The 14,724-nt window shown below is 41.6% G+C and overlaps 1 protein-coding gene across 1 annotated transcript in view; it reads left to right on the top strand.

Moving 5' to 3' along the window:
- The window catches only part of LOC128438489 (cAMP-specific 3',5'-cyclic phosphodiesterase 4D), a 31,552-nt gene extending 19,285 nt beyond the window's left edge, over window positions 1-12,267 (top strand). The window contains exon 3 of the mRNA XM_053421071.1: window positions 12,037-12,267. Coding sequence (XP_053277046.1) covers window positions 12,037-12,267 — 231 coding nt within the window. The remainder of the gene's footprint in view (window positions 1-12,036) is intronic.
- The last annotated feature ends 2,457 nt before the right edge of the window (window positions 12,268-14,724 follow it).

Genomic DNA, 14,724 nt, shown 5'->3' with positions numbered 1-14,724 from the left:
TGGCCGAATGAGGAAATTAACATTTGGCTTCTTTTAACACAGGGAAACAAATAGACACATTTTCAGTTCTGCTGTGATTCTGCCACATAATCCACATTCCTGAGTGAATCATGGTGAAGGAACAGGAAGAAATGTCAAACGGGCCATTACAGCCTGGTGCTGAGGTTCCCACACAGTCTCACTCTGTTCTGGTGTGTACAGGAACCATATCATTATCTCTTCTATTGTACAGTGTGCTGTGCTGTGGGTTGATGCAACGTAGATGAACTGTATTCATGTGTCTGTATTAGAGAGTTCACTCTGTGTCACTTTCACCGATTCTGCTGATGAACTGTCTCCCGTGGGGATGCACTAAAGCCAGAGGTCACCAGGGGGGGAAACGTCCAACGACACAACGGCTCAGAGTGATGCGTCACATGACACTAAAGGGGCGAGGCCAGGACAAGCTTGAATGTGGAAAACAAACTGCGAGCGGCAGCAACGCTCCCTCTTCGTCCCGGGGGGCACATTGAGGTGGCGCGGGGACAAGAGCTGTGCTGATGAATACGTTTCACAGGGCTCTCGGGGGCTGTCCAATCAAGCAGCGCCATTGATGAATAGTCATGAGTCACCTTATCAGCATCACCATGGCTACGCAGTTGTGACTGTGGCCCTGTGAATGTGATGAGGGATTGGAAATGGGCCAAACGCCGCTCCGTCTTCTTCCCACACACATCTCGATCACCAATTAGAGCCCAGCAGGGGAGCGTCTAGGTCATATGTTCCTGCCTCTCTCAGAGTGTGAGTTTTGAGAGTGGTGATTGGACGAGGGGAGAGGATAAGGACTGTGACTGGGGGTCGTTTTCTCAAAACGATGACATTCTGAACCACAAGGTCCCAATTCGATTAGATTTTTGATTTGATTCGGTATCGATTCTGGATATTACAGCGTTAGTTCCAATTTTGCCAGGATACGAAAAAGATTCTCAGAGAACCCATGTTGTTAATAGTACAAAGAAACCTCCAACAGGTTGCATCATTAAAATATGTTTATGCTTATGTTTACATTAAGAGTTGACTCCATAGTAGTTACATTTATGTTCTTTTTATTTAACATGACCAACAAGTGTGAATAAGTGCCGTGCAGGACTTAGTGCAGGACCATATTGTCTGTGTAAACCCTGACTATTAAAACAATTCCAATTTTCTTAATATATACCATTAACATTACCTCAGTCTGTTATAATGAACAATTATAACAAATATAAATAGTTTATAAAGATATAATGCAAACAAGACATACGGCTTAAGGACCGGCTCTAACTTCAGTGGCCACATCTGAAGTCTGTGGAGTGGTTAAAGCTTTATACATTCATGGGAAAACCGGAAAATACATCAGTCACAAGATCATTCAAATGAAGATTGAGTTAAATCAGAAAGTCAGTGTTTGTCAACCCAGCCATAGAGATGAAGAGCTTTATAGATTTAATGCATATGAAGTGTGCATAAAGAGAGGAGGAGGAGGAGGAGGAGGAGGAGGAGGAGGAGGAGGAGGGTTTTGGATTTGGCTTGAATTATTCGATGATTTAAATTCACATTAATCAGTGGGCACCCGCCACATGCAAGTGAGGGCGGGGAGAGCGGGAGAGCGGAAGTGGATGACAGGATATTAAATGAAAAGTGCTGGGAAATTAGATTGAACAGGATCAGAGAAGGGGGGGGGGGGGATGACTGAAGGATGAGTAGGACATCAGACGGAGATAAAATAAAAGGGATGATGGAATAAATGGCCGGGACACCACGTTATGATTCCCCAATTCCCAGCCCTCTCTCCCAGACGTCTCCCTCGACACGAGGTGCAGGTAAATGATGTGACGAATTCCCCATAAGCCTCTTCTCCAGCTCTTAACACTTGTTGGAATCCCCTTCAGGATTTAAGAAAGCCATTAAAGACACTCATGTAAAAACAACAGTGCCAAATGACTCAATATCTCAGTCACCTCTCCTCTTCCTCCACCTTCCACTAACTTTTCGTCATTTTGTTCTCAAATTAACATTTTACTGCATCACACACACACACACACACACACACACACACACACACACACACGCAGCAGAGGCCATTGTTACGATACCTGATGTAATAACAGCAGCCCTCTTATCACTCATTCGCTGGTTCTAGTGCAAACAATGTTAATTGTTTTTGAGCTACTGCTTATCTACATGTTTATTTATTTATGAGAGAGTGCAGCAATCTCCTGCATATATGAACCATTTAATTGGATTAGCCGGCAGCTCTATGCAATGGGGACCTACTCAGGCACACAGGGAATGGATATGTCTTTTTCTTCCCTGCCAAGACTCATGGTGCAAATTTGTTATATCTGTCTGGTGCCCATGTACTTGTCAGGGGCTGCCAGTCTGCTCCTTTGTTTATGTGGAGCCTGCACTTTATAAGGCCACGTGCACGATCATGCATGGAGGGAGGTAGACAAGCTCGATATTTATTTATTGGTATATACCTTGTATAAAGAAATTACCAGCCGCTCACTGTTCTCGTTTCACAGCCTGTTGACTGCGGTTAAAGTGAGATTAATCTTGCATGAGGCGTTTGGCAGCGTGCTCAGCGCGGGTGTGGAGTTGATGCATGAAGATTGATGCGTGAACTCTGCCTTTGGGAGGTCGACATGAAGGATTCATGGAAGGATAAATCTGTTTCCATCCTGTTATTGCCAAAAGTTATTCAAAAGCATTTTCAAAAACATGTAGGACACATTAAGTTTCTTGTCCTAAAACAATCCTGACTCGAATGCTTTCTCCTCAGGGCCGCTTGAGGCTATGTGTCCTTACTGCTATGTTTTAGTTTGACAATGGATCGTCTCTGCTACGGATATGACGTCCACACTACTTGGAAGTTTGATGTTGCTAAAACGTAGAAGCTTGGAGACACTGCTGGCCCTGCTTTGGTTTGAGACTGTGCGTTTTAGTCGGTCAGAAATGGGGATGATTTGGAAATGATGATGTAGACACTCACCAGCTGTCTATGTGGGCCACCTTCCTTCAAAATGTCCCTCATGCATATGTAAAAAATATTTTCTACAAACAACAATACATACCCAATTTAGTGTCAACATATATGACATCTCGCTGTATTTCAATCCTTCTCTCAGACCTTTGACTACTGTTACTTTACTATAGTTCAATTAGGTTTGTTTGGAGTATAATGATAAAGAGATTTAACATTTATTCAGGTATTTACTAAAGTATAAAACAAAAACCCTAAAAATTAACAGACATTGTTCAGTTCTTAGTCGATTATGAGCTTTCACTGAAGGCGAATTGAACCCTCGGCTACATGAACATCAGAAAACTGTGAATCCGCGACACCCAAACAGCCAGTGTGTCCCGGGGTAATCACCTGTGTTATTTCTGGACTCACCTTCCGTGAAAAGAAATAACAGTGTATGCCTGCTGTTTGCTTTCTTAATCTCTCTTTTTTTTTCTTTTCTTTTCTGCTTTCCTGACAAATTGAACATCACTTGGCCAACAGTCACGCACTCACTTCCATTACGTTTACAGAAGAACAGTGCGGCAAGGACTAAACCTTTTCTTTGTAGGGGGGAGACAGGTCGCTCAGGAAGCCTCCACTATTTTTTAAATGAAAATGTATGACCATCCTTGATTTATTCAGCCAGTTTCTGCCATTTTTATTAAGTGTTAATAATATAAATGATAATTCTTTTGAATTTTTCATAATTAAGGCTTCTCAAGGTCAGAACGTAGCCTTTGCTGACTCGTCAGGCTCACATCACCTGCCCCCCCCCCCTTCCTGGATGAAAACAATCAGAAGCTTCCAATGCTATGATGATGTACAGTAATGCTCGTGTAGGAGATGAGCTGTTATTCAAGCACCTGCAGGGAAATGCCATGTGTATGTGAAACAGACGTGTTTTGTATGGTCTGAGATTAAAACTGATACGAAGCAGAAATGCTTGTATGCACAGAGATGTTTTTGTGTTACTGGTATTGATGTAGCCTTTCGCTGTGCACAGACCTGTGTTTCACACCCAAAGCCAAGAGAGACTCTCTTTCATGGCCCCTGCTCGAAGGTTTGTTCTACTGCCCCAAGCTACTAGGAAAGGGGGGGGGGGGGGGGGGGGGAGTCTTTGTACATATTTGATTAATTTCCCTCACCTCCGATATAACACTTCCGTACACAGCGGTTACATCCTTTATCACCTGTCTTGCTAGTTTCCTTACACATCTCATTTTTCTCACATTTGCTGCTGAGATGAATGTAGGAAGCAGCAGACATGTGAGAGTCTCTTCTGTGTTGGTTTTGCCTTTGCAACCTCGTTTTATCATGCTGCGAAATTGGACACTTTTAGGACCACATTTGTTTTAAATCTAATAGGTGTTGTGCCACATCGAAATGACAATAAACATGTTTATTGAAATTGTGCAGCCCAAGGGGTCATGCAAATATGAAAGGAAATGCAAGACAGCGACGCTCGGAAAGGACGGAAGAAAATGGCATCATGTGTGCCGGGAACAGTAAAGAGCACAAAGGTAATTTGCATATAACAACCACAGGAGATACCTACACCGGAGGGGGGGAGCTGCTCGATATCATGCATAGCTGTAGGTAAATAACAGGGAGGATTTCGAATTTACCGTCACTCAAGTTGGGTGCAGCTGCATGCACAGGGTATGTTTCACAGAGTAAATGTGTGATGAAACAGGGTGTTTTCTGATGACTGATGGGGAATTTAGAGCTTCAGAGAACCAGCAAAGGTGTAAATTATTTACTGCCACTGTCAGAGAGAACCAGTGTGTTGTATATGGTGTGCTATAAAAAAAATCATCCAGGCCTTACCTCCCTGTATTATCCTTTCCCTCTGCAACACTGTAAATCCCCAGAAATCCAGAGATGCTGAAAATGAACTTAACACATCATGTCACAATGCAGCGTCCGGGCCTAACAGGAGCTCCCCTATGTTTTATTGATGCGCTGTATTGTACTCTGTCTCCAAAGAGAAACACTGCTCCCATGTATGGACATAATGGACCGTAATATTAACCTTTCTCTGTGGAATTATTCATAGCTCTGAGTCAAAAAGAGGAGTTAAAACAATATATTATTCCCAGTCCAGACCCACCGCACTTCCTCTCTTCTTCCTTTGACCCGTTCCACGTTAAAGCCGCTGTGGAGCTGCGAGCTCTGTGTACTGTAGGAGATGAACTGAGTTAATTTTTATTATCCCACAGGATGCCGTGTTTTACAGCTATGTGCATCACCAGATCAAGCAGTAAAAACAAACAGGCTGGCTGTAAATACCAACTCTCGCCATGGAGTGACAGATAAACCTGTGTTGTTGCAGCAACCGGTTCACTAGGAGAGCATCTGCAACGCAAACACGTGACTGCCACTCGAAATCCGGACTGTAGAGTAACATGAGCTTTGGATATCAGATATTCCTGAATAAATCAGGTTGCATATCATGCAGAGTCAACATGCAGAGGAGGGTATGGAGACAGAAAATAAAGATAAAACCTCTTTCTCTCTGTTTTGTTTCAAATATAGTGTTTGCCTCCAGGAAGAAAAAAACTGCCCATATACCGGCTGATAAATGGAAAGACTAAATTGTTTTCAACCAGGTGATTTACCGCATCTCCTCCAATAGCAATCTTTCTTTTTCATCTCCTCAGACCCTCTCTCCTTTCCTCTCTTTGTCTGTGTTAACTTATTTGCCAGTCACTTCTGTCGTTGCTCCTGGCCTCTCCCTAGAATCCATTTAAGATTTATTCTCTGATAAAAATCAATTGCTGAATTTGGAGTAAAGAGATGAATGATGGCAATGATGATGAAGGGATGCGCATCCCGAGTCCAGAGCAGATTGTCCCTGGCTTGGAGTGAAGGTGCCGCATTCCCTCAGTTTAATCTAAGCCTCTAAAACATTGCGGGATCATAGTAGATTTGTTAAGTAGCTCACGGCGAATCCACTTGATGAGTTTGGTGTTGGTGCGAAACCACGTCCTGATCCAAGATCAATTCACTCTGCTTTTTGGAGCATTTTATCATCATAGTCATCATCATCATCATCATCGTCATCATCATCATCATCATCATCAGTCGCTCGTCTGGGATTGTACAAATGTTGTTACATGTTATTATTATATTATCATAGAATTCTGAAATAATGGTGAAGGTTTAGCTCAAGTAAGGGAATGCCTTTCATCTCACCTCAGGTGTTGCTCTCACGCTCAGCAGATGGTGTCAGAAAGATAAAGAAAGATGCAATATGGAGAAGAAGCTATTTCACATGCGTTGCATACTTATGAGCTTGCACCTATTCTATATGAGGATCACGTTGAAACAAAAAGCACTGACAGGGCTGAGGTCCTGTCCACATGTTACCCACATAATTGAAAGGCCGAGCAACAAATGGCCAATGTTCTGTTGCCTCTCAAAAGGTCAACAGAAAAAGAAATGGTTGGTAAAATATGATGGAGGGAGTAACTTTCAAACCTGATGCAGTTCAACCCCCAGAGATGCAGCTTGAACAGGGCGGCGGGTGGTAAACAGGCGCTCATCAAAACAAGTTTGATGAGCAGCAGCATCGTTACAATGGTGCAACACTGACAAGGCTTAATCACAATATCGATGCCAAAGGAGAACACCTGCATTTTTAAGAAGCCTCGCATTATGAGTATTCATCAAAGGCTTCAAACCCCAACAGAAAAGGTGGTAAATGCTTTTTTTGTCAAATAAATTCCAATTCACATACATTTTTAACCATTTCCATAACAAAACGTAAATCACAGCAGAGTGAGCATTGTGTTTTCTAAAGGATTGAGTATTGGTTGACACTTGATAGCAGGTGCAGATATTTCCCCAACACTTTATTCTACCTCTTTGTCATCACAGTAACTCATCTCTTAAATTCTCTCTCCGAGCAAACATGTGTAAGCTCGGAGCTCATGTCAGAGCAGGACCCATTTGGAATTGATTTTTTTGCTCCCTAAGCCACGGAAACCACATAAAGTGTCCACCAAAACCACATCTTTCTAAAGTTAATGAAGTACTTCTTCACTATGTGACACAGAGGTAATTACGATGTCAGAAGGCTGATTGATAGACCTGTAGTATTGCTTTAACGACTCCATGAACAATTTTAAACCTCTGAAGAAATACTGTTGAAATATGGGATTTTTTTCTGTCCTTTGCAGAAAGGAAGCAAATTTGACTCTATGGCCTTGTCCCAATTCTGTGATTTGTGTCACCAGCACTTCCTTTATCACTGTCACCTAGCCACAGTGCAGTTGGACATGATGAGAAAGTACACCATGTGTCACATTAAGCTGTTTGGCCTGATAGTACCAATTTCTAAAATAGTTAGCGGTGCAATGAATCCTGGGATAGGTTTTTAACCACACGACAGATCTTCCATCCGAGCCTTTGCTGCTTGGCGATGAAAGGGCTCTTTCCTAGACTGAATTTGAAGGAGCCTTCAATGTGGGATAGCTGTCCTCAAATGCAGCCCCCAAAGTAGGCAGCCCCTGAATTGGGACACACTATTTGGGAAACTAGCTTGCCATAAACATTTTTCAAACCCTTTCCCCAAATAGTAGCTGGTGAGTCATAGCTTGGCCACTAACTTGGCACTAGCAGCAAATCAAGCTCTGGATTTTGCCATGTGGACCTAATACTGGGCAATGCAAATAATTTGGACGGACATGTTTTATCATGTACACTTCTGAAATCAAATCCTAAACCCAACTGTATAGCATGTGTTAAACACTCATCCGCTCTAGAAATCTGCAAACAAAACAATAGCGTTCTACTTAAACTAGCTTCCAATTTAGCCTAAAGTTACCAAACATTATGTTCATGGAAAGGCATCATCTTTAAAGCTAACAGCATCATTTTGTTGGAAAAGCCCTGTAGAGGATTGGAATGTCCGCCACATTTTTATTTACAGTCCCTGGTTTGACCTGGTAGTTGATGCTACAATATCAAGGGTTAACAGAAATATATCTTGCATGTTGTCCGGATTGATCAATTTACTTTCATTAGTGGTTAGAACTCTAAGCCCTCTCCTCTTTAGGTATACAAAAACAAATTTGAAAATAAAAATGATAAAGCTTAAAACCATCCTTGTGTTTCCATGTTTTAACCACATCTCAGAGCTGAGTACCGAGGAAGTAGCAACAGATGATTTAAATTAGTAAGCAGACAGTTAATCTTTGACTGAGAGTCCCTTGTTAAAAAAATTGCTATGAATAAGGCTAGTAATACGCTACTTGTAAACTGCCAGGGCTGTCAGGGCTAACAGTATGACCGACGCAGGGGGGTTCCTGCTTGTTTAAATACATATATAATAATTTCATTCTTTGTTAACTTTTATGCTTTCCCACATAACTGAAGAATATTTAAAAAAAACAATTTCCCCACTTGTTATTTTATTACCCGAAGGCAAAACGTGACCCTTGGTCAAACAGTTGGACCACGACAACCGCTGGATTGGCACATGATGTACACAGAGCACACAGAAGAGTCACAGTGGACTAATTAACCTTTCACTGATCCCACTTATCATAAAGAGCCACTTCAGGCATTTGGAGAGACAGCACGACTTGAGTGAAAATGAAGGACCGTGTGTGTTATCAACAGTCGACAATCAGACAGACACACACTTGGGTGTCCTAACCTTTGTATCCTCTCCAGCCTCTCGTGTCCTCACCCATGGTCTATAATGTGACTGAACTCATTTTCACCTGCTATTCATTATTATAATTATTAGTTTATTATTTAAATGTCATCGTAACATGTTTTCCTTAAAAATCACAGGACGCAAACAGCATAAATTTGAGTGAAAGAGAGTTCAGTTAGTTAATCCAAGGTGAAGGTGGATGTGTTTTTGTGTCATTCCACTTCGACTAACGTGTGGATAGGAATTCAAATAAAAAGCAGAAAGGGGAGTAATTAGGATTTAAGTGCATAAATGGAGTGGTCTTATCGACTGGTATAAGTGTATTACACAAGATGAAGAGCAAGTGCAAATATAGTACAAGTGTCCCTTTCAGGATCGCAAAAAAAGGACAAAAAGCCCCCAGATGAATTGTTTAGTGGTCTGTGGACATTCTGCCAAGTGCTCAGCAGCTCATTGTTAATACAGACTTAACTTCACTGAGTCGTGAGCTTCATCGTCTACTTGCTCTTCCCTCTGCCTGCTAAACAGTGAAGGTTAATCATGTCACCCCCCCACCTGCTCCCCTCTGTGAGCAAGCATCCATTCGGCAATAAGTCTAATACAGGTGATTATGTAGGAATGAAAGGCTCGATGCTTCCTGGATGAAGATTGGCATCTTGATGGATGCAGGCGTGGAAGGGAGGGAGGGGTGTCGAGGTGTTTCGGGTGCACGACGGTGGCTGAGGCAGAACAGTCACGACAGGGAACGTGAGGAGAGACAAACATGCATCGCACAAACACAGGACTTTACATTGTTTCACATTTATTTTCTGCTGACGACTCAAACCTTAAAGCAAACAGAGCTTTAACTTAAATTATGCCTTCACCATGAAATTGGATGGTTTACATTAAGGGGACCTTTTATCCCTTCAGGAAGACAAGTTCAATGTGACTGTATAGGTCCTTGCCCCAAGACCACACACATGCAGAGACATGCCCACACACACACACACACACACACACACACACACACACCTGAGTGCTTTAAGTTGTCTTCCTGGCCTAACAGAGATGCATGATTCTGTAAGGGTCACCGTTTAGTGCTAACTGCCAGGATAATTCATTTGTTTTGCACTTGGAGGGTGAATAGGTGTATTTATCCAGCAGGTTGCTCCAGGCTGTGCATGCACCATTGAGTGCCTCTGCTTGCCACAGCAAATCAATCTACAGTATGAGAACCTGCAATACATTTTTTTTTAAAGGTCCAAAATCTGGAAAAAAAAAAAGGGAAATAATTTGAAGTCCTATGCATGTCAAATGGTTTCGTTAATTCCATTAACTACTGCAGTGCCTGGTGGAAATGGGCCTGTCAGGGCTGACTGCATGGAATCTATACCGGACTGCGCTGTGTGTGGTCAGTCGGTCTCGTTTGTGGCCTCTGGAGTTGGGTATTCTGCTCCAGTAGTGCGTAGGTGATGGAGTAGAAAACAGATGAGTTCCACATTACATACATTACACAGCTGCAGTCTTTCTTTTTCACTGTGCAGGACCCTCCTTCAGGTTATCTCCACCACGATGCTAGTTGGCAAAGACACTGTACTGTGTCTATCTGGGATTCTATATGTGGAGTTGGGTGAAAAGGGAGGCCCGATAGCACGACTCATTCCAAAGACACCTGTAGATGTGCTGTAAATGTGAAACTTAAATGTCAGTGGTTGACCCTCATCTAATGGGAAAGCCTTGTTATTCATGCAGAACATATAAGAGCTCCTTATAGTTTGCGGCAAGATTAATGACTCAGAGTCTGCCTCTATATATCACTCTGTCTCAACCAGTTCCCTCCATACGTGCGCAGTGCTTGTGTATTCAAGTGAGCTCCGAATCCAAGATAGTCCTGCAACCACTCAAAACACAAATTACTGATTACCACCTAGAGGACAGCGAACCAAAGAAACCACAAAGAATTGAGCTGCCGTCCAGCTCTGTTCAGCAGAGTCTTAGGTGTATTGTGTGTTAATTAAAAACAGGGTAATGGTAAATGGAAATTTATTCATGTTGTGTTTTGTGTCTCTTCCATCACTCAACGTGCTTTAGAGAACAAGTCACATTCCCCCATTCGTACAACACTATGACTTGCTGGTTAGCGGACAACTCTTTCTACCTCCTCAGCCACAGCTGCCCACTAGATATTTATTCGGCACAAACACACACACATATATAGTGATCTGCATTCGGTAATATGTTCGATTTTTTTTTGGAAATGAGATCAATATCTGCAATCTCGATTTCCAGATGCAAAAAAAAATCCCATCATGTGTTGGAGAGTTGAAGCCGTCCTGATTTCAAAGGGAGGCTTTGCTCTGCCATCGCTGCAGCAGCATCAACTTTTCTCTGGTACATTGACCCCCTGATGTGTGTCTCCGGGTTAACGTGCCAATGTAGAATGAGTTGCTCTCCTCTCACTGGATTTGCAGTCTCAGCTTTCTCTTTACACACTCTCAGTCCTTACTTCAGGTTATTAGATGATTTTATTTAGATTTTTTTCTCATCTCTTGAGCTGATGTCTCATTTTCAGATTGATCCTCATCCTTTTCTCACGTGAGTCGCTTTGAGTCTTGTGTGCTGATAACGTCCAACAGTATTCTAATCATTGCTTATTTTTCTCTGTGTCTGATTTGTCTTATTTCGTTTGATTTATTTACTTTCTAACGTTAATTACCACTTGCCATCAAACATTTTCTTGTTTTTGTCTCTTTTGGGAATTCGTTGCCCAGATGGTTCACAGGAAAATCGGCACATAACATTTATAAAGTTGCATAAAAGATTAATTATGTTTCTGTGCACTTGACAGCAGGTTTTTAATTAAAATTTGATAGATGACCTAGATAGGATACATTCAAATTAAGATTTACACTCGTTTTATTTATACCATCAAAAAACAACCTTACATTGTAACTTATGTGGGGATCTCCTCTTGACTTCCTCTTCCTCTTCGGAGATTAAGGTGACATCTTATCTTGGACTGCATCTCTTTGTTGAATGAGTAAAGCAAATGTGTGAAAACAACCAGTGCTGTAAAATGCAGTGTGCGTGCTGTCGATCAGTGACACAGTAGTAGTCAAAAGGTGTTTTAAAAAATGTGTCAAAAAATATATGTAACATACTAAAACAGAAAAATGGATACTTTATCTTTCTGATTGAGGAATTCAACAAATAATTCGAACAACATCACCAACACATGTGTTTTATGGTTTCACCAATACAAGCTGATAAGTGCAAGTCCTTTTATCCCTTTCCAGCCTCTGATTTAATGACCTTTAATTTGATTTCAGATTTCATCTTCCCTTCATTTGTCCTCACCTAGGTGTCAGACGATTCCTGCGACTCTCCAGAGCCGGGCCTGATCACCTGCATGGAGCCCTTCCTGGTGCGGAGGCTGTCTTGCCGGACAATCCAGTTGCCGCCTCTGGCCTTCAGACAGGCAGAGCAGTACTACTCCAAGCTGGAGCCAGACACAGTCCCACCACGGCCCACCACACTGCCACTACGCAACCCGCCACTCATCGCCATCACCTCAGCCGACGCCAGCAGGTAGACAGCGATGTGTTTGTGTGCTTGTGTGTGTGTGTGTGTGTGTGTGTGTGTTGTGTGTGTGTGTGTGTGTGTGTGCGTGTGTGTGTCTTTGTGTGTGGTCTCATGGACAGAATGTTTTTCAGTGGAATGGGTAATTAGAGTGAGGGTAGCTGAGTAGAGTGTACTGGTGAGGTGGATCAATACTGTAGCTGTCTGAAGGGAGTGAGGACTCATCACACACTAAGTACCTGACACTGTGCTTACAGGTTGGAATCGATGCGTTTTCGAGATTAAAGGTGTTTGTTCAGGGTTTTAGCTCATCTAATACTTTGTGTAGTTTACATGATGGCAGTCGCTGTCCAAAGCATACCGCACATTTTGAGGTGTGCTCTTTGTATTCAGTCAGAGAGCCTGTTTCAAACTGGTCTGCAGTGTTTAGGTAGCCTTCATTTTCCTCCTCGATGAGTCTAATTGACAGGTTCAGAAAATAATGTCACTTTAGTCCCGGACTCTTGACAGTAAGAGCCCTGGTTCCCTGGCAACAGTCAGTGACACATGACCAGTGCCACCAAATGACAGAAAAACAGGAAAATGTCCTATAATTGTAGTTAACAATGCTGTGTAAAAAGCAATAAGGAGGTTAGTAAGTGTTAAACAAGTTTGTGTCATAAAAAGAGAGCACATGTATTTTTGTTCCCATTCTATGCTGCAGCAGCTCAGCTGCTTGGATTTCATGTTACTTGTATTGTTTTTTTTACTGGTACACTCCTTGTTGAATTTAACCAGTAAAATGTTATAACAGTTGAATTCGTCCAGAGGATTGACATTTACAGCTGGAGTGCAGAGAGCCGAGCAGTTTGACACGGTGGCTCAGTCAGCATGGTTTTTTTAGTTTTTCAATGATTCTGATTCTTATTGTAGCTTATAATACTTTTCTTTTGTTTTGTATTCTCTTGTTTTTCATTGGCTGCAGTGTTTTAATAATGGGTTTGTTGTACAATTAGTTTGAATGGTATGCACCTGTGTCCTCGATACATATAGTTACAGTCTATTATGTATCTATTTGATTTCAGGTTGTCTTTTAAGAACTGGCAGGGGACGACAGATGACAAGTAGCTGTGGCCTACTTACTGTAATTCGTCTGTTGATCAATGAACACTGTCCCTATCAAATAAATCAAATAGATATCTAAATATGAAGTAAATGTTAACTGCCAAATGAGTTCAATGTGGTATGAAAGGTTGTTCATCAACAGTCAAGCCTCATTTTGTTGATATCCTCACAACAGCACATCTCTCATTGACAGTAAGTTTTCATCTGCCACATGATCTTAAAAAAATGATATCCTTTCCTACACATAGGCGACAGAATGTCCATTATGATGGATTAACTACCCCACACACAAGTGTATGAACATTGTGAGTTTCATAACACGCGGAAATAAACCGAAAGAAATGGTTTCCTGATAAGGTAGGAAATGAGTTACATCACGATTTTGAATGCAGTTGGCAGCAATGCCAGTTAATGTGTTGACTCATGTAATGTAAACCACTGGTATTTCAATGATTCCTGACTGGCAGCAGCACATGTACTGAAGAATGTGACTCACCAGATAACTAGCTTTAATAGTAATAGCTTTATGTTTGTCACCAAAGTCGCTGAAAAACAAAAAATGTAAATCACCAGTTGAGAAATTGCAAAACAAGACAGGAAATTTCAGTGGAGAGCTAGAACACGGGTTTTGATAAATCTACACAGTAATCCCAAACGTGTCATACATGGCTTTATTTCTAACTGTAATTATCCAAGCCATTGTGTGACATTTTGTCAAACAGACTGAAGACCTTCAAAGTTATGGCAGATATTACATTTTCTGTGTTTTTCTGTGACATAGAACGATTAAGAACACATGTAAGAGACGTGATGAGAGCTCAGGGTCTCTCTGGGAGAAAGTATAGCACCGGCTTCCTCTTGAACTTTTTCCTATGTTGTCCTTCTCTCTCTTAAGAAAGGATGATGGGACCTGCTGTGTCTCACCGGCTGAATAAACAATATAGAGAGGAGAGGTGAGCTGCAGCTTATTAATAAGGCCTAGGCTTGTTAAAATGCATTTAATTAGAGAATATGTCAAAAGGGCGCAGACTTTAAATGAGAGAAGTGTTATTGACTTGTCAACTTCTTTATCGAGAAACAAGAAAAGCTGGCGACACTTATCTAGTTCTAAATTACATCTTCAGACCGATCAATTCTCAATACAACTCGTGTGATCTGATTCAAACTTAAATGTAAAGAATTTGTTGATTGAAGGAAATACAGCATTTCTTTCTTTTTATAACCTCATGTTTGTGTGTTTTAAACATTTTCCAGCAGGGATTAATTCATGGATCTTAATGGAGAAATAAATCAGGCACATTTAGGGAACTCAATGAATGTGTCAAATTTGGTGCAGCTTGATTGAATTAAAGGGAGAGCGGAGGTA

Source organism: Pleuronectes platessa, chromosome 4 (genome assembly GCF_947347685.1).
Source record: "Pleuronectes platessa chromosome 4, fPlePla1.1, whole genome shotgun sequence".
Classification (NCBI taxonomy): domain Eukaryota; kingdom Metazoa; phylum Chordata; class Actinopteri; order Pleuronectiformes; family Pleuronectidae; genus Pleuronectes; species Pleuronectes platessa.
Note: the sequence above shows the minus strand (reverse complement) of the source record. Positions and strands in the feature narration are given on the sequence as shown.